General features: G+C 39.4%; 1 protein-coding gene across 3 annotated transcripts in view; it reads right to left on the bottom strand.

Annotated features, from left to right (window-relative positions):
• Positions 1-5,299: 5,299 nt before the first annotated feature.
• The window catches only part of gramd2aa (GRAM domain containing 2Aa), a 37,526-nt gene continuing 23,602 nt past the window's right edge, over positions 5,300-19,223 (bottom strand). For 2 of the 3 annotated variants that reach the window (XM_074667125.1, XM_074667126.1), the window contains exons 4-12: positions 18,979-19,223; positions 16,544-16,647; positions 15,869-15,967; positions 13,260-13,331; positions 13,120-13,176; positions 12,466-12,643; positions 8,437-8,530; positions 6,171-6,275; positions 5,300-6,069 (exon numbers count right to left, since the gene is read on the bottom strand). The exon at positions 18,979-19,223 is cut by the window's right edge and continues 68 nt beyond it. In XM_074667125.1, coding sequence (XP_074523226.1) covers positions 6,066-6,069; positions 6,171-6,275; positions 8,437-8,530; positions 12,466-12,643; positions 13,120-13,176; positions 13,260-13,331; positions 15,869-15,967; positions 16,544-16,647; positions 18,979-19,223 — 958 coding nt within the window. In that variant the 3' untranslated portion in view covers positions 5,300-6,065. The remainder of the gene's footprint in view (positions 6,070-6,170; positions 6,276-8,436; positions 8,531-12,465; positions 12,644-13,119; positions 13,177-13,259; positions 13,332-15,868; positions 15,968-16,543; positions 16,648-18,978) is intronic. The other variant, XM_074667127.1, reaches the window with a different exon arrangement.

Here is a 19,223-nt window from a genome sequence, read left to right as displayed (position 1 = left end):
GACCTCCTGTGTATGACATCACATCCTGTCTGACCACATCTGCAACCACCTACTCCAACAGGAATCCACCTCAGCGTCATTAACACGAGCACGTCTGAGAAACAGTTTGATTAAAACCAGCAGCATCCGAGAAAAGGCCGAACGGAGACACAAACATCCTGGACTGGAGCGTTTCCAGGCGTGGATCGCGCCGTGGATCGCGCCGTGGATCGCGCCGTGGATCGCGCCGTGGATCGCGCCGTGGATCGCGCCGTGTGTGTCTGCTGAGGGGAGTAGGTCAAGTTTAAACCTCAGCACCAATCAGAAACCAGAGGAGAGAGCCATCTGCTGCAGAAAACTGACTGAAAACAAACTGAACTCATCCTGATCTGATGAAGACAAAACAAAAACTAAGAACTTGAAGCTGAGCGTCTTCACGTCAGATCCTCTCTGTGCTCTGAACGCTTCACTTTACGAAACTAAGAGAAACATCTCCTCAACCGCTCAGCGTCCATCAGCACCACTGAGTCACTGATGGATATAAAAACTGACAGATACACAACTTGGATTTCTGGGAATGTTTACACAAATTCCTGCTGATTGTAAGATCAGTTTAATGAAAACTACGGAGGCCCTGAAGTGCAAAACACAACAACAAGAAAAGACAACATGACAACAAAAAACGAGAGCACAACAACGTAAAGGAAATGTAAATCTAAAAAAAACTGCAACCAAAAAACAGGAAACACTGACACAAGAGAAAAATATGAAAAGTACACAGCAAAAAAAATTAAATCTTATCAAGTGTTTTTGTCTTATTTTGAGTAGAAAATGTCTTTTTCACCTGAGCAGTCCAGAAAAATATCAGATTTCAAGTTATTTAAAGACAAAACGAGGTCTGGATTGCTGAAACAAGTAAAAAAAAATCTGGCTTGAAACTAGAATAATGTCTTGATACAATTAACTTTTCTCTTCTTCCACTTGCAGATTTTTTTTTAACAGATGAGATCGTCATGAAAGGTGCTGTGTCCTTCATCAACGTCTACCTGCTCTGCATGCTGGTCTCTGTCATCCTAATCTGCTCTCTAATCTGGGTTTATCCACAGAGACATGACACTAACACTGTCCTTTCAGTCATTCATACTTTCTGTTTTTATTTTTGCAGCAGCTTTGATTTTTAACAGGGCTCAAAGTTTCATAATTTACAAAAAAAAACAAAAAACACTTCAACCTTTTTATTCTGAGCTTTAACCTGCAGAGATCTGCTGCTGTCCTGGAAAAATCAGTCCAGAAAAAAAGTCTTGTTTTTAGTTATTTAAAGGGAAAAGTGAGCTCTGAATTGCTGTGACAAGTAAGAAAAATCTGCCAATGGAAGAAGAGAAAGTTTCTTGATTTAAGACGTTAATCAAGTTTCAAGCAAATTTCTCCTCTTCCTTTGGCAGATTTTGTTTTACTTGTTACAACAATTCAGAGCTCATTTAGTCTTTAAATAACCTGAAATCAGACATTTTCTGGACTGGTCAGGTGAATGTGGCTCAGGTTGAGCCTAAAAAGATTTAAAAATTAAAAATTTTCTACTGAAAATCAGACAAAAACACTTGATAAGAATTCAGATTTTACAGCGTAGGTGTGGCTGTGGAGGTGACAGTTTGTCCTCAGTGTCTGTGAAGCTCCATGTTTTTTCAGTTCATTGTTTCCTCTCACTGACTGCTTTCCCGTTTCCCTCTTCTCTCCAGAGAGAGGGTGTGAGCTCATCTCTCTGAGCGTTCAGCACACGCGTGTAAAAATACTCTGAAGCTATTCAACTTGTTTGTGAAGGAGGCGTGTCTGTGGTCACAGCCAACCTCCGTTAATCAAAACATGAGGTGTCATCACAATCTGCTGCTCTGAGAGCTGCTGGCAGAGGATGAAGGAGATAAATCAGCTGATCACACTCTGAGGGAGCTGCCGTTCACACCGACTCACAGAGGGAGGACTCTGCTTTCTCAAACTTCAAACACAGACACAGAGAAACGATGCTGGATTCATGATTAACGAGTTTTAAACTTCTACCTCAGAGATCTTAAACTCCTGCCAGGGACTAATCAGTGAAATCAGCTGGTGGAGTTTTTGGTTGGAAAGAAAACCTGCTCTCCCTATTCACATGTTGAAATCCCTGAGTCTGTCAGAAAACTGATCATGACGCCCAGCATAAAATAAATAAAATAAATAAATAAAATAAAATAAAATAAAATAAAATAAATAAAATAAAATAAAATAAAATAAAATAAAATAAAATAAATGAAATAAAATAAATAAAATAAAATAAATGAAATAAAATTAACAAAATAAAATAAAATAAAATAAAATAAAATAAATGAAATAAAATAAATAAAATAAAATAAATGAAATAAAATTAACAAAATAAAATAAAATAAAATAAAATAAAATAAAATAAATAAAATAAATAAAATAAATAAAATAAAATAAATAAAATAAAAATAAATTAAGCATGAGATCTTTTGAAGATCAGGTCACATTACGCACATTAAAGAGTGGGCCTCAAACACCAAGGTCTGTCTGTCACAGGCCTCCAGAGAACAGGCCAATCAGATGGAAGGGGGTTTGTGGAGTGGGAGCCTTAAAGAGACAGCAGCGTTTCAGACAGAGGCCGAAGAAAATGATTTTCAAACCAAAAATAAAAACAGGGATAGAGGAAAAGGGATTTGTTTTCAGCTGTAAATCTGTGTAAATCTACTGAAGTGGCAGTGGAGGCTGGCCAATAGAGGGCGCTAGGGTGCCGCCCCACCGTCAATACCGTCAACATTACGTTGAAGAATGAGACATTAAAAAAGAAAAAGAAATAATAAAATATAATGTCCTAAACCATATGTATATATTTATATAAATTTATATTTGCACAATGAATAATATATATTTCATGATGCAGCAGTTTAATTCATCTGCGTTATCTGATTGGTAGGAGATTGGTAGGAGTAGGAGACGATCAGACGGAGATGTAAAATGCATAGACTGTAAAAAAAATTGGACGTCATCTTGCTTGGCTTGAAGTGAGGTCTCCACAAAAACTGCTCCCCCTGGTGGCTGGCTGCAGTATAGGTTTAAAAATCCATCTCCCCAGTCATTCCAGATGGGCTGTGGTCAAACTTTAAAAAATTAATCCACCTGGTAGAAATGTTTCTCACGTCTGATTGTTGTGGTGATTTGAAGATATCATTTGGCTGTCTTGTATCCAAGTCCTCTTTTTTCTGAAAAGTTTTGTTTTCATTAGTTATACGAGCTTAAAAACGAGGTTTTACGTAACGTTTAACGATGATTGACAGCTGCTGTTCTCGTGTATTTTTTTCAGGGATTGTAAAATATGTGTGGAGGTAGAGTCAGGAAGTGATTAGACTTTTTTTTTGTTTTCGTTGATGTAAAAACACAGGTGTGATACCCTAGCTCGTTTGCTTATTAGCATATGTCTGTTTTGTAGTCATAGCCCCCCCTGGATAAAACTCCACCAGCTGCCACTGTGAACTGGTAGCAGAGGGACAGTTTGATGAAAAACATACATCTGGAGTTTATAACATCGAAAATGCTCTGTTGAATCTAAAGTTTCCTAAAAAGCTGAACCATATTTTGAAGTATTAAAGCTCCTGTGTGGATTTTTTGTTTAGCACCTTTTTGGCGCCACCTGTGGACAAAGTGATTACATCTTTGCTTGTTTCCTGTACGTTAGCAAAATGTGTGTTTAGTCAGATTTATTATGGTCTGATCATATTTGCAGCAGAAAAAGTAGTTTTGTCTGACTTGTTTGCTTTTGTCGGCCGTAGAGAGGCTTCACTGTTAATTTCAGTCTGTTTCATGATGAGTGAAAAACTTGCCAGCAACATTTGATTATTCCTCCTGGTTTCTAAAGAGCTTACTTTAGTGCACTGACTTTTCCTTTTATATCTTAAAGATAAAAAATAAAGCTGTTATTTTCTGCTCCAGTGTGGGATACCTCTGTGAAATTATTACGTCAGGATATTTGTTTCCAAACCCCTCAGATTAGAGGAAACAACCTCCACCAACGCGGCCCCCGTGTTGTGATTTTCCTCGTGTGTAACACCAACCATCACCTCAAACTTACAGTCAGCGTTTTCCTTCACACCGCAGAGGTCAGAGGTCACACAGAGCACATTCCTGCACAGACAGCGTGGCTCCCAGGAGGAACAGAGGAGCTCGTCTGACCATCTGCTGCGACCTGCTCCCAAACCGTCTCCGTGCTCTCAGGAGGAGGCAGCGTTCAAACACTGAGACGTTAAAACCTCAGCTCCTCGGTCTGACAGTCAGCTGGTGTGTTCAGGATCTGCTGGTCCAGATTCCTGACATACTCCTCAGGCAGTCTCAGGTCTGACCCTCTGAACCAGGTGTCCTCTGCTCGCCGTGGGAACCACGCCACCTGTCAATCAGTCAGGCTGCTTCACGTCCAGGTGCTGCGCTCTTTGAAGTGACAGACGGAGGTTTAATTAATACTCTGTCAGCCATCATCGGTTAAACTCTCTGAGATAAAACGAGGGTTACCGTGGTGATGATCTGCATCAAACACTCACACCAACAACCACGGCACAGTCAGTCTCTTAAACTGATGCTCAGTGACCACATGAATAACAGCACCGAGCTGCTGCCGTGTGATTGGCTGATTGGATGTTAACGAGCTGCTGAACAGGTGCGCCTAATCAAGCGTCCGGTGCAGCAGGAAGGTTTTTGTTTGCAGTTTGCAGAGGATAAATAATCAGAGGTTCCTGTGTGTGACGGGCTGTAGGATGGTCCAGCTGTTTTCTGTTTACTTCCTGTGTTTGACGTGTTATGACTGATGAACTCGAGCTGATCTGGACGCCACATGTCGTCTTACATTCACACTGCGATTGTAAGAAATGGACTGGATCTGAAAACAGATCTGTAACCTGTGTTTGGTAAACTGAAATCCATCTCTGAGGTTTAATTCATGTGACTCCATGTTTCTCCTGATAGCAGCTTTGTTTGAGCTCCTCTGCAGTTCATAAAACTGAAGTTTGCTCCATGAAAACCATCACACGCCAAACATTCATTTGTTTTCCGTGACCAAAGCCAACGTTGGTTTTTGCAGCTTCCAAACAGTTGACATCTCAGAAAAGTTCATACTTTTCTAAACCCTGAAAAGTGACGAGCCGTTATACTGAAACTGAAACATGTGGAGGGAAATTAGCCTCTGGTGCACAGCCAGCGCTCCACGTTTCATTTATTACGCGTGGAGAGCTTCAGCCAACAGGGCGGAGATGTGGAGCTTTTCACGCTGAAGAAAACACCAGAAACATGGTTTTAATCTACGTCCTGTGGCCAGTTTAATTCACGTGGTTCACAAACGAGTCTAAGACGACATTTCTGCAAATCCAACAAAACATCTGCAGACAGAAACGCGACACTAACAGAAACACTCGTGTTTTAGTCTTTGGTGACTTCATCTTAAAGGTAGAAAAAAACAAACACTGGGTTTTTCTTTGACACAGCAGATTAAAACGACTAAAAACTACAGATCATAAACGTCACCAGCTGATCGTCTCGTTCACTTCACGTTTCTCTGGTTTGTTTCAGAGCAGAGATGACGTCGGTACCGACCACGCAGCAGAATCAGAGGTCAGAGCTGAAATAACCTGGACTGATTTAAAAGTGCATCGTAGCAGCTAGCTGCAGCTTCCTACAGAGGGAGACGACAAAACCTAAAATATAATAATAAAGTATGATTATTAAACAGGTTAAAAAACGTGTCAATGTCTTGAATTAGCTCTTTCATCCTTTAAAACTCAACAGTTCAGAGTCTGAGGGTTTTACATTTCAGCGTCAGTGGGAGGCAGAAAACATTACACAATAAACTCTACTTTAGATTCAGAAATAATAAATACACAGTCTCTTTGCATAGTCTGGAAGTGATCACTAATTAGGAGCCGTCCCTCTCAGGGGTGTGGACTGATGCTGCTCCTTCATGGGTCCCAGGTTTCAGGTTTCAGCTGATCCTGGAGCAGCATCGCCTCAAAGCGTGACGGGAAGGAGGGACAGCAGCCAATCACAGCAGAGAGCAGAGGTTACCTGGACAGGCAGACATACAGGAAGCAGGAAATCTTAATATTTTAATCATTTTTAATCATCATACGATATAAAAACCAGTGGTAACGCTGCCGGTGTGTCACCTCTCTCTCAGGGGCAGATTGGGGTTACTGAGGAAGGAGAGCTGCTGCTCCAGACTGCACACACGAAAGGCCAGGTAACACGACGACACGATGAGGAGGATGATGCTGAAGCAGGAGGAGAGGACGACAGATTAGTATAAATGTTTAAATTTAATGAGAGGATCTCTATTCTTTAAACACTTAACTCCTATGTGGATGTGGCTGAAGACATCTGTAATGTCACTAAATGACCACTGGGTGGCAGTGTTGACTTCCTTTAGAGGACAGACTGTCTTTAAAAAAGCCAGTTTACACGTTTCTCAAGGATTATTATAACAATAACAAAAAAAAATAAAAAAATAAAATTGAATAAAATAATGATAATAATAGAAATAATACTAATAATAAAATAATAATATATAAAATAATACTAATAAGAAAGAATAAAAAATAAAATACCACTATTACTACTACTACAACTACTACTACTACTAATAATAAAAATACAATAAAATAATGATAAAAATAAAAATCAAACAAGATAATACTTATAATAAATAATAAAATAAAATAATACTTATAAGAAAGAATAAAAAATAAAATAAAATAATACTAATAATCGAATAAAATATAATAATGATAATAATAAAAATAAAACAAAATGCTACTTATAAAAAATAAAATAAGATACTAACAATTAGAAAGAATAGAAAAGTAAATGCTACAATAATGATAATAATAAAATTAAAACAAAATAATACTGATAATAATAAATAAAATAAAATAAAATACTAAAAATGAAATAAAATAATGATATTAATAAAAATAAAACAAAAATATACTGATAATAATAAATCAAATAAAATAAAATAATAAAAATAAAGTAGAATAATGATACTAATAAAAATAAAATAATCAAAATAAAATACAATAATAATATTAATAGAAATAAAACAATATAATACTAATAATAAAAAATAAAATAAAATAATACTAATAAGAAAGAATAGAAAATAAAATACTACTATAATGATGATAATAAAAATAAGACAAAATAATACTGATAATAATAAATACAATTTAATAATAATAATAAAATTAAAAATATATTATAATAATTATTATAATAATAACAATAGTTCTTCCTTTAATATTATTATAAATATGCACTTATTGATACCAGTGCTGAATAGTTTTTTTTAATGATAAATATGTTTTATTCTATTTTTTTTTTTAGCAGACAAAGTGTAAACACATTTAGCTGTGCCAGAGTTTGCGCTGAGCTAATTAGCATCTGTAGTCCCTCTGCAGGAAACAGAGACAAACAAAACAAATTCACTCTACAACCACACCAGGTACCTTCAGAGGAACATTAATGGTACAATAATAAAATATTAGTTTATATAATTTGTGTATAACTTCACAAAAATGAAACAGCAAGGTTAAAAAATGGACAGATTTATCTACGAGGTGTTTTGGAAGCAGTTTGTTTACTTGTCCTGTTTTTCCCAAGGAAGTACCTTTTTAATAATCTAACTGTAACTGTAAAAAATAAGTTTTAATGGTTTTCCTGTGGTCTGTTAGGGGTGTGAAATAAATGCAGACTTGTTAGAGATCATACTTCAACATAAATCTCTGACTTTAGGGTCAAACCTGATATAAACCCTGGGTTACAGCTGTGTTTTCAGACGTGTTTGTAGAAGAAGAGTGGGCTAATTCCCAAAGTAGGGTTCGAGAAATGCCTTTTAAATTCTAAATCTATTTATTATTGATAACTCCTTCTTTCATCTTTTATTTTAAAAACATAAACAAAATGAGGGTTAGGTTCAGAGATGACTGAGGCAGGATAACATCAGCATCAGAGGCGGCAGATTGATCTGAGAAACAACACGAGCACACAGGTGGATTATCTCTCTGCCTCTGACAGGACGAGTATCTGAGGTTTAGTAACTGGACAGATCACAGGTTAGAAAGTTCAGGAACCCTGCTCTAGTTCATCTCTTTGCTTTAGTCATGATTTTGGTGATTTCTGTGTCTTTCTCTGAGAGGATGGGACGGTGGACAGAGCAGGAAGACAAAGCTCGGTGGTTGAGTTTGGTCTGAGGAGAAGAAACGTCTGTGAACACCTCTGCTCCTCCGCTGTGTTCAGCCTGACCTGTTACATCACCTGCTATTTATATCTGTGTGTGTGTGTGTGTGTGTGAGTGTGTGTGTGTGTGTGTGTGTGAGTCAGCTGCTGGTGGAGGTGGAGGTGGTGTTGTGGGTGTGTGTCCCTCTGTAAACTCACAGCAGGGTGAAGAACTTGAGCAGCTGGTACTCCATCTGGCCCAGCTCGGTCCCCGGCTCTGATAAGAGACCTCTGTCTGTCTGCAGCGCTCGCTCTGAACACACACACACACACAGACACACACACACATTAACACACACTTTAATAAAACACATTAACAGTGCTTGACTTGGCGACATAATGACCCCATCAGGTCTCCAGGGTCGTGTGCAGAGTCAGATCCTGGTCCAGTGACTCTGGTCCTGCTCTCTGGAATAAGCCACAGGTTTCAGCATCTACTCAAAATGTTTCTACGTTCTCATGTTCTCATGTTTTCCTGTTTGCTGTGGCGTGATAAGATCAGGTTGTTAAGTCATCAGAGGCTTCGCACAGCTGAGGTCCACCTGATGGAGCGGGGACATTTTCACTGTGGAGGCAGAAAAATGAATCATACAGACAGGAAACTGATAAAAACCTACATCTAATTCAGACTGACCAATTAACTTATAACGAACTAAATTCATGTGTGACTTTAGCATAAGATGAAAAAGAAGGTCTATGACCATAACAGAGGGAAGACCGGGGTCAACATTGGTGAGGCTTTCTGACGGGGGAGGGAACGCCGCCATTTAACAGAGCTGAAAACGGACGAGGATGTCGGCGTCTTTCTGCTGGACAGGTTAGCAAGATTAGCTTTGTGCTGCTTCACAGAACCACAGTAACAGCCGTCAGCTTTCATCTTATTGTCTAATCTGACAAAATGTGCTGTTGTTGTGATGTTATCAGTTATGGCAGTTGAGTTGTGGCTGCTGTTGTCTGACTAGTCAGGGTTACCTTAGCTTAGCAGCTTAGCAGTGTGCTAACCCAGAGTCAGCGTCAGACAAAATGAAACAGGGGGGCATTATGACAGGTGCAGGGGGCAAATTCTTGTTCATTCCTGGATTCATAACCGTTGTGTAAAGTTCTGATTCACATATACAAGGCACCGTACCACAACCAAAGCCACGCCCCTCCCTCTTTTCCCTCCCAACCGTGCACCTTAAGCTCACCAAGGTTAGAGTGAACATCAAACACGGTTCAACAATCAAAGAACCAGGAAACCCAAACAGTAGTAGCGAGCTAAAAATAGAAATAGCTTTAAAACAGCTGGAGCCGGCGAGTGCTGCAGCTAAATCTCCTGAGGACAGCGTCCTCCTGCTCCGTCGTACGTCTGCGGGTCAAGTCTCTTTCAAAGGCTCAACAACCTGGGCCTTTTTGTTGTAGAGCATCGCTCGTCTTTGATCAGAAAATATTTATATATCTAAATATTATAACATCTTTTGCTACAATACTACTAAAACTTGTCACACTACTACTACTTTCAAAACGAGAAATACTGCTTCACGTATTGTAGCGAACTGACCCTCGAGCGTTTGCTGGTCCGGCCTCCGCCATGTTGGTCAGCTACGCAGTTTCTACGGTCGTTTCCATGACGATGTTTATCAACAACCTCTCCACTCATTTTCTCCCAGACCGCTGACTACACCTTTACCTGTGATCTGATCAAACCAGGTGATAACTGGTGTGTGTTTAATGGTGCTGTGCTGCAGCTGAACACACCAGGACTGTGTGTGTTTGCTGTGTGTGTGTGTGTGTGTGTGTGTGTGTGTGTGTGTGTTTGTGTGTTTGCAGTGTGTGTTTTCTTAATGATGGCACAGTGAAAATGACTCAGGCTGTGGACTCTTCATCCTCTGGTCCATAAACTGATCTCCCTCCTCTCTCCTGTTATCCTGTGAGCTCTCCTCTCCTCTCTGCTCTGCTGTGTGTGAAGCTCCTGTAGCTCAGCTGTTAGCTCAGGTTAAAACATTCAGTCAGCGTACAGATCAAATATAGATCAAATATAGATTATATAAACAAATCACAGCCTGACGCTCCACCTGAAGCTCCTGATGGTCGAACGTCAGACCTTTACAGAGAGACGTAATCGTGGGTTCATATCCAGAGAGGATCCTGATCCCTCAGTGTTTATCAGTCCGAGTCCTCAGACGCTCTGACAGCACACATTGTTGGTGATAATCTGGATTTAATCTGCATCCGAGCATGCTCAGGATTTAATCTCCATTTGGAGCTTAATGTGTCGTTACATAAGAGAGAGGCTGACGTCCAGGAGCAATTACTCTCTGTCCCCATCCATCTCCAACACACACACACACTCACACACACACACACCGCTCTGATGAAATGAAAACACACACACACACACACACACACTCTACAGAGATCATAGAAACATCAGGAAGGGTCAAACTGTTGACTTCCTGTATCAAAGTGACACTGACAACATTTCACAGACTTTGTCCCTGACTCCTCTCAACAAACAGGAATCATCAATAAAACCTGACGAGCATCAAACTTCCTGTTTCCTGAGCTTCATCGTGTTCAGACAGTCTTCAGACTGTTTTTACTCTGAGGGCTGATGAAATACTGAACGTTTCACAGCTTTTCACCCCGCTCCACTGGACCAGATCACCTGACCTCCACCTGTGGCTAACCTCAAGTTTTACAGCCCTGGAAGATAACTACATCTACAGAAAGACTAATCTTGAAGAAAACACAGATTTTAATTCTGTGTGGATGAATTCATTTAACTGACAACGTGCTGGATTAATATTCCTGATTGATAGGTGAGAAGACATTAGACAACAACAAAAATGATGAGATGAGCGATATTATCAATATACTTTATCCAATTACAAAAATCCTTTCAAAAATTCCAAAAGTTTTTTTTGGTTTCGGATTTTTTAAAAATATTGTTTTGATTTAGGATTTTTTTAATTATTATTTTTTTGAAATTTCATTTTTATTTTTTTTAAAGAAATATAGATTTTAATTCTGTGTGGGTGGATTCACTTTACTGAGAACATGCAGGATTAATATACATAATTGATATGTGAAGAGACATGAGCAAACAACAAAAAATGATGAGATGGGTGACATTATCAAAATATGTTATCAAATTTCGAAAATCCTTTCAAAAATTCCAAAAGTTTTGCAATTTTTTTTATTTTTTTTTGTCTTGAATTTTTTTTTTATTTTAATTTTTTATAATTTTTCTTACATTTTTTAAATTTTATTTTATTTTATTTTTGAAAGAAAATAGAGATTTTCATTCTGTGTGTATTGATTCATTGAACTGACAACGTGTCTGATTAATATATATGCTTGATATGTAGAAAGACTAGAGACAAACAGAAATTTAAATTTCTTCCTCAGTTTTAAAAATTTCAAAATTGTTTGAATTTTTGGCATATATTTTACCATTGCAATTTTTTTAGATTTTTCAAATTTCTGAAAGTTTTTGCAGATCTTTTAAATTCCTTTTTTTTTTTTTCTTTTTTTTTAAATTTTATTTTATTTTTTAATTTTCCATTTTTTTTTTTATTTCAAATTTCTTAAGAAATATTTACACAATTTTTTAAGAATAAAAAACATAAATGACATGAAAAATTTCACCTATTAATAAAAATCTTGTGTCATTCAGATAATCATTCACTAGATTTTAATTATGTACAGAATTTTACACACTATATTTTCTTTATTGTGAAGATAAAGTCGATTTTGTGGCTCCTGAGTGACTTTGATCCAGCTGAGCTGAGGAAAAATGGCTCCTTTAAAAGTACCCCCGTACTAGACAAGACCACCACAGCTGGGGGGTCAGCTTACTGAGGACAGACAGAGGGGAGATAAAAACAGGAACATCCAGCCTGCAGATCTCACCTCCCAAAGTTCCTGGAACTGTGGAAAGTACTAACCCTTAGGTTCATGTAGTTCCAGGGGAAAAAACTCCTGAACACGCTCAGAGAAACTTTCCAACCAGTGGAAGAGGAAACACTGTTCTCTTTCCATTAATTGTTTTTTGATCATGACAGTAGCCAGATATTCAGATATTTCTGCTTATAGATAATTAAAAACCAGGCAAACAGCTCAAAGTGAATCTTTCGACCAATCAGTGCTGAGGACGTCACATCCACACAGAGACTGAACGTGGTCGTTGTCAGACTCTCTCCTCACCTTCCAGCAGCTGCTCCGGTTTGAAGGGTGCGTCAGCGGCGGTCAGGCCGCCCGTGGAGTTACCCAGCAGGTCAGGGAGGGAGGAGGACACAGACACCACCGAGGGTTTCCTTCGCCACTTCAACACCGAGGGGAACTCATCCACGGCGGGGAACTCGTCTGCAGCCGGGAACTCGTCCTGTGACGGAGGGAGGAGACACGGACAAGACCTTAATGCTCCAGAAACCAGCTCAATAACCCAACACTGTCACCTTTTTTAAAGAATGATCCATGTTTAAATGGAGTTTATCCTCTGTGCCAAAGCAAAGAGCAAATCCATAACGTCCTGAAAACTGAGTCAAGTTTCCCTCATCAAACTTTTAATTTGATGGATCTGATTGTTCTTTAAAATAAAAGCCGTCCGGTGTCAGAGAAACGTCTCGTACTGACACTGGAGGTGAGTCACAGAGCTCGTTGATAACATCGCGCAGACTCAGAGATATTTCAGAGTGATCGATCGGTGGCGTCGCTGTGTGAAGGACAGTCCACCTCCAGGTCAGGAGGAGCAGTTAAACTGAGCGTTAAAGTCAGACGGTAAACTATCAGACGTTAAACTCTTTGATCTGTACATTTTTATGACCTCACAGCGTTTATGAAGGACGCTTTATGACTCACCAGCGATAAGGTGGGCTCCTCCATGAACTGCTTCAGGCTCAGACTCTTTCCGTTCACCTGGAGGGAGAAAGTAAACACTCTTCACCGACGTGTGTGACACACACAGTGCTTCATGACGGCGTGTATTCACAGCGTCTCACCTGCAGGTGTGTGCAGATCCTGCGGAGGACGTCGTACACGCTGTCTCTGGACAGCAGAGACACAAAGACATACTGAGGAAATGAAAAGAGAAGGAAACTTTTAACATTTCATTCAGAGGGTGAACGTCACGTTAGTGAAAAATGGCCGACAGCAGCTGTAAAGTTTGCAGCACATAAACAGAAGCTGCAGGCTGTGGGCTCTGGAGGTGACGTCACTCTGCACAGAGTTATGAGTGTTTGTTACATGCATTATGTAACACACACGTTACACAACCTCACAGAGTGTGTGAGGTGTGAGGTGTGTGTCCCTGAGCCGTTGGTACGCTGACCGAGGAGGGCTGGAGTCAGAAACATCACAAACTGTCAGAGGGACAGGTTCAGACGCAGGATGGAAACAGTCAGTGCACAGAGACAGACCTCTGACCTTTGACCTCTGACCTCTGACCTCTGACCTCTGACCTCTGGTTAGAAACTCAGCCTGAACTCACTTCAGGAAGGAGGGTACGTGTTTAGAGTCTGAGGAGCTAATCAATACATTTAATTCTCAAAGCTAATCCAGGTTTCACTTCAGTTGACCTATGGCTAAGCCCCGCCCACACAGACAATGAGCCAATCACGGTGCCTGTAGCTTTCCAATGCACTCAGAAAGTTGGTTTTCGTCCAGTTTTCTGATTTTTTTTTAACCCTTTTCTCAGACTCATCTGAGCAGAGAAAAGTTTAATCTTTGGATGAAGTTGTGAAGCAGACCAACATCATCTCTGAGTGAATCAGATGAAGAAGGACGTCTCCATCTGCTCTAAGATCAGCTGACTGAGTATCTGAAATATAAAGTCATCTTTAACACTAAAACCACCACTGCAGTCTGACAGACACTGGGATTTTCTCTAATGTTAGCTAAAGTTAGCCTAGCATTAGCTCCTAGCTGCGTTGCGCATCATGTCTCTTTGTTTGTTGGGAGTTCATTGGCCTGTTTTTTTTTTCTCTAGTTAAGCTAACGTTAGCTTCTGGAGCTTAGCTTCATTAGCTTATCTGTAACAGCTGTGATAACAAACTAACAGAGACACACTCTGAGACAAAGATGGTAAAAAGGAGGTTATATTTTGTCCTGACCAACGGTCTTCAACCTCTGGCCCTTTGTCTCCTCTGCAGTGGCTCCTTGTAGCTTTAAAAAAATATGATTGAAATAAAGAAAAGCTATTTTTCTTACAGAGGGTATTGATGATTAAAGACACTGACACTAAAATTAAAATTATTTAATGATTATTGAATGATTTTTTAATTGATATACATGATTAATCTGTGGCAAGACATAAGCAAACAACAAAAAATGAGATGAGCAATTTTATCAATATGTTATCCAATTTCAAAAATTCCAAAAGTTTTGCAAATTTTTTAAAGTTCAATTTCTTTTCAAAATTTTTTAAATTTTAATTTTTTTTTTTTTAAGTTCAAATTTTTTTTAGTAATTTTTTTAAATTTCTATTTTTTGGGGGGGCGTGGGGGGGGATTTCAATTTTTTCGTTTTTTAAGTTTTGGATTGATTCATTGAACTAACAACATGCTAGCTTAGTATACATGATAAATGTCAGTAAAAAACAAAAAATAATGAGTTGAGCGAAATTATTAATATACATGATCAAAATCATAAAATTTTTCTAAAATTTTGAGTTTTTGCAAATTTTAGAAATTTCATATTTTCTTTTTATTTCTTTTTATTCTAATTTTTTGAAATGTTTGCAGATTTAAGTTTCTTTTTTTTTCCTTTTTTTTTTTTCAATTTCACAATTTTTGCATTTATTTTTTTTAATTTCCAAGTTTTTTCATATTTTGGCAAATTCATTAGAAATAAAAAACCAAGAGATCACAAGTACAGTCGCATGAATTAAAAAAAAACAAAACATTTAGATAATTATTTACTAAATTTTAACTCTGTATGAGATCATATTGGTATTTTGTCTTTATTGTGAAGATAAAGTAGATTTTGTGTTTCCTGAATGACTTTAATCCAGGTGAGCTCCTATGAAAGTAAAGGTTGCAGACCCCTGATCATGACCAATCCTGATCCTCTGTCTTGTCTGAGATGCTGTTGCTAACCAGATGCTAACATGAACCAGATGCTGTTTATCAGGTTTTTTGTGGGAGCTGTAAATTTAGTCTGAAGCTTTTTATCGACCTTCTCAACAGTAAAATGATTTTCTAACTTTGACAAAAGTTCAAACATCTGTCAGAGCAGTTTTCCTTTAAAGCTCTGGTGCTAAGCTAAGCTCTTTCAGGGAATGCTAACAGGTATTTGAAATGGTTCCCACGTGCTAACGTTAGCCTGCTCATTATCATCAGTCATGTGTTGTCTGAGCCGGCACAGGAGCTTGAATGTACTTAATGTCTTTGAAGGCCTCACTTGATGACAGGCTGCTGTGACAGAGAGTTAAGCTCCTCTGAACGTTTCGCTAATGGAGGAAAAACCCTTCACTCAGCGTCAGGGTCTCCACGCCGCCGCTATCTATAGCCCGCTGTTGTTTTTTCCATCACACCTCCTCTGGAAAACACGCCGCGCCGCGCTGATCAGCGGACGTGTTTCAGCTCAGAGCGGCCGTGGGGAGAGTGTTTACCTTCTGGCCCGTGTCTGTGGTGATGGCCAGGCCGTTGGGCACCAGGCCCGCCGTTTTGTGCTTCTTCACCAGCCTCACAGAAACAACGGGGATCGCCACCTGCAGAGACGGAGAGAGGCACGAACAGCATGAGGGGGAGGACGGGGGAGGGCGGGGGAGGACAGGGGAGGACGGGGGAGAGCGGGGGAGGACGGGGGAGGGCGGGGGAGGACGAGGAGAGCGGGGGAGGACGGGGGAGGGCGGGGGAGGACGAGGAGAGCGGGGGAGGACAGTTTAAGAGATAACAGCCTTAGTGCGACACACACTGAAATGCACTGTGGGTAAGAGCAGGAGCGGACATGAAACGTGTCTGGTTTCAGTCAGAATGTGAAGAATGTGGACTGAATAAGAAGCTTATTGTCACTCAGACCACATCAGACCACATCAGACCACTTCAGACCACATCAGACCACATCGGGAGAGGCTGCTCCCAGGGCCGTGAAGGGGGGGAACAATGCACAGCATCAAAGAGAAAGTCCCAGAGCTGGTCCAGGTGACAGGGTCAGCTCTTGGTGCATGGCCCCCCCATGGCCCCCCCATGCAAACGCGTGATTACAGACACGCTGGTTAAGCTGCGTCTCTGAAGTCCGTCCATCTCACCTCCTTTATCTCTGACACACACTTCGAGGTCCGTACCTTTATGTCTTTACCGAACAGGTTTGCGTAGAAACACAGCCAGTTCCTGGAAATGTAGAGCCGGCCCTGGAGGAGGATATCTCTGAGCAGAGCGCAGGAGTACACTGACAGGAGGAGGAGCAGAGAAACAAACACCATTAACAACAGAAAGAAGACCAACTCCTCACTCCTCCCTCACAGTTTAGGCTCAGGGACAGGACGTATCGAGCGCCCGGTGAAGCAAACAGACGCTGACACTCAGCAGACGTGATTTTGAGTTTGACCAGACGGAGGAGCTGAAGGAGGAGGCAGAGCCAGAGGAGGAGTTTCAGAAACACGGGTTACAGGAGGACGCTTTAAGGCCAGGAGAGACAGATACTCCTCTGAACTCACAGCTCGTTACTGATCATTTCTCTGAAATATTAAAACTCCTGCTTTAAGTTTCTGTATTTATATCATCCTTTCTTTACTGAAGGAGAAAAATCTCTCTCTTTATGTCTTCAGCTTCTTCATGGTGTTGTCAAACGGAGCTCGACAACCCAGGAAGGAAAACTGAGAAACAGCTTTTAGGAACAACTGATTTTGGAGCTGATAATCTCATTCTGAGTCGTGGATTAAGATTAAGGCATTTATAAGGAAGTGAGACTTTTTCAAGATCCAGTAAAAACTTCTCACAGTCTGACTTTAAGACAACAGGAGGATTATAGTTCAAAGGTTCACTGCAAAAAACTGAAATCTTATCAAGTGTTTTTGTCTTATTTTCAGTAGAAAATGTCTTTCTAGACTTGATCTGAGCCACATTCACCTGATCAGTCCAGAAAAATGTCTGATTTCAGGTTGTTTAAAGACAAAATGAGGTCTGGATTGCCTGTAAGAAGTAAAAATAATCTGTCAATGGAACAAGAGAAAAGTTTCTTGTAATAAAGCATTATTTTGGTTTTAAGCAAAGTTTCAAGCTTTTTTTTTCTTTTTCCATTGACTGATTTTTTTTTCTTTTTTTTCTTTATCCATTGGCTGATTTTTTTTTTTTTTTTTTTTCCATTGGCTGATTTTTTTTTTTTTTTTTTATTTTTCCATTGGCTGATTTATTTTTTATTTTTTTTTCTTTTTCCATTGGCTGATTTATTTTTTCTTTTTTTTTCTTTTTCCATTGGCTGATTTATTTTTTATTTTTTTTTTATTTTTCCATTGGCTGATTTTTTTTTCTTTTTCCATTGGCTGATTTTTTTTCTTTTTTTTCTTTTTCCATTGGCTGATTTTTTTTTTCTTTTTTTTCTTTTTCCATTGGCTGATTTTTTTTCTTTTTTTTCTTTTTCCATTGGCTGATTTTTTTTTCTTTTTTTTTCTTTTACCAATTGCTGATTTTTTTTTTTCTTTTACCAATTGCTGATTTTTTTTTAAACTTGTTACAGCACATCAGACCTCATTTTTGGATTTAAATACCTTTAATAAAAGACATTTTTCCGCACTGATCAGGTGAATGTGGTTAGTATCGAGTATAATAAGACAATTCTTGTTTGAAATAAGACAAAAACACTTGATAAGATTTCAGTTTTTGCAGTGTGAACTAGTGCTGCACGATTTGGGGAAAAGGTGCGATTTGCGATTAGGTGGACAATATTGCAATTGCGATTGTGCTTGCGATTTAATAAAAAAAGTTGTGTCATGATGAGTCTACAGGCTTGCTTGGTTATCATGGAGAAAAATCTGAATTGCATGTGCTGACGTGATTGCGATTGTGATTGCGATATCCTCTTTTGCGATTACGTAATTGCGTGTGCTGACATTGTGATTGCGATTGCGATTGCGATAATCGTGCAGCCCTAGTGTGAACTATTCCAGACAATATAGCAGTGATTGGCATCATCAACAACAACAACAACAATTGTTTCCAATATCTTTCTGCAGCAGTGAAATAAACTTACTTTAAGTAAAAATTGTCTTATTATAATCAATCTGAGCCACATTCACCTGACCAGTCCAGAAAAATGTCTGATTTTAAGTTTTTTAAAGACAAATTGAGGTCTGAATTGCTAAAATAAGTAAAAATATAAATCTGCCAATGGAAGAAGAGAAAATTTGCTTGAAACAAGAATAATGAGTTAATGCAAGAAACTTTTTTCTTTGTCTTTAAATAATTAGAAATCAGATTTTTTCTGGACCTGTCAGGTGAATGTGGCTCAGATTGAGTCTAAAAAGACATTTTCTACTGAAAATCAGAGAAAAACACTTGATAAGATTCAGTTTTTACTGTAAATTGGCTAAAGCTAATTAGGAACTTTGAGCCCTGTTAAAAATCAAAGCTGGTGCAAAAAAAAGAATTAAAAGAAAATGAATGAAAGGAAGAAAGAAAGAAATAATAATGTGAATTAACCCAGATTAGAGAGCAGATTAGGATGACAGAGCCCAGCATGCAGAGCAGGTAGATGGCGTGGATGGCGTGGATGATGACGTACCTTTCATGAGGATCTCGTCCTTGGGCACACACGGGAACAGTTTGTGGTACTGCGAGTTGTACTTGCTGACAGTCTGTGCAGAGGGACAGGGCAGAGTCATGAGCAGCTCCTTGGCGGACCGGCCCGTCTGCAGGGCACCGCCGCCCCCGCCACCGCCGCCGCCACCAGCGGCCACCCCGGCTCCGCTCGCCGCAGACACCACCCTCTCCCTCAGAGGGCGCGAGCTCTGCACCAGGCTCAGCACG

The sequence above is a fragment of the Halichoeres trimaculatus genome, unplaced genomic scaffold, assembly GCF_033239565.1.
Source record: "Halichoeres trimaculatus isolate MK-OKI-2021-1 unplaced genomic scaffold, fHalTri1.1 fHalTri1_scaffold_3, whole genome shotgun sequence".
NCBI lineage: Eukaryota > Metazoa > Chordata > Actinopteri > Labriformes > Labridae > Halichoeres > Halichoeres trimaculatus.
The sequence above is the reverse complement of the archived record's forward strand: the minus strand, read 5'-3'. Positions and strand labels throughout refer to the sequence as shown.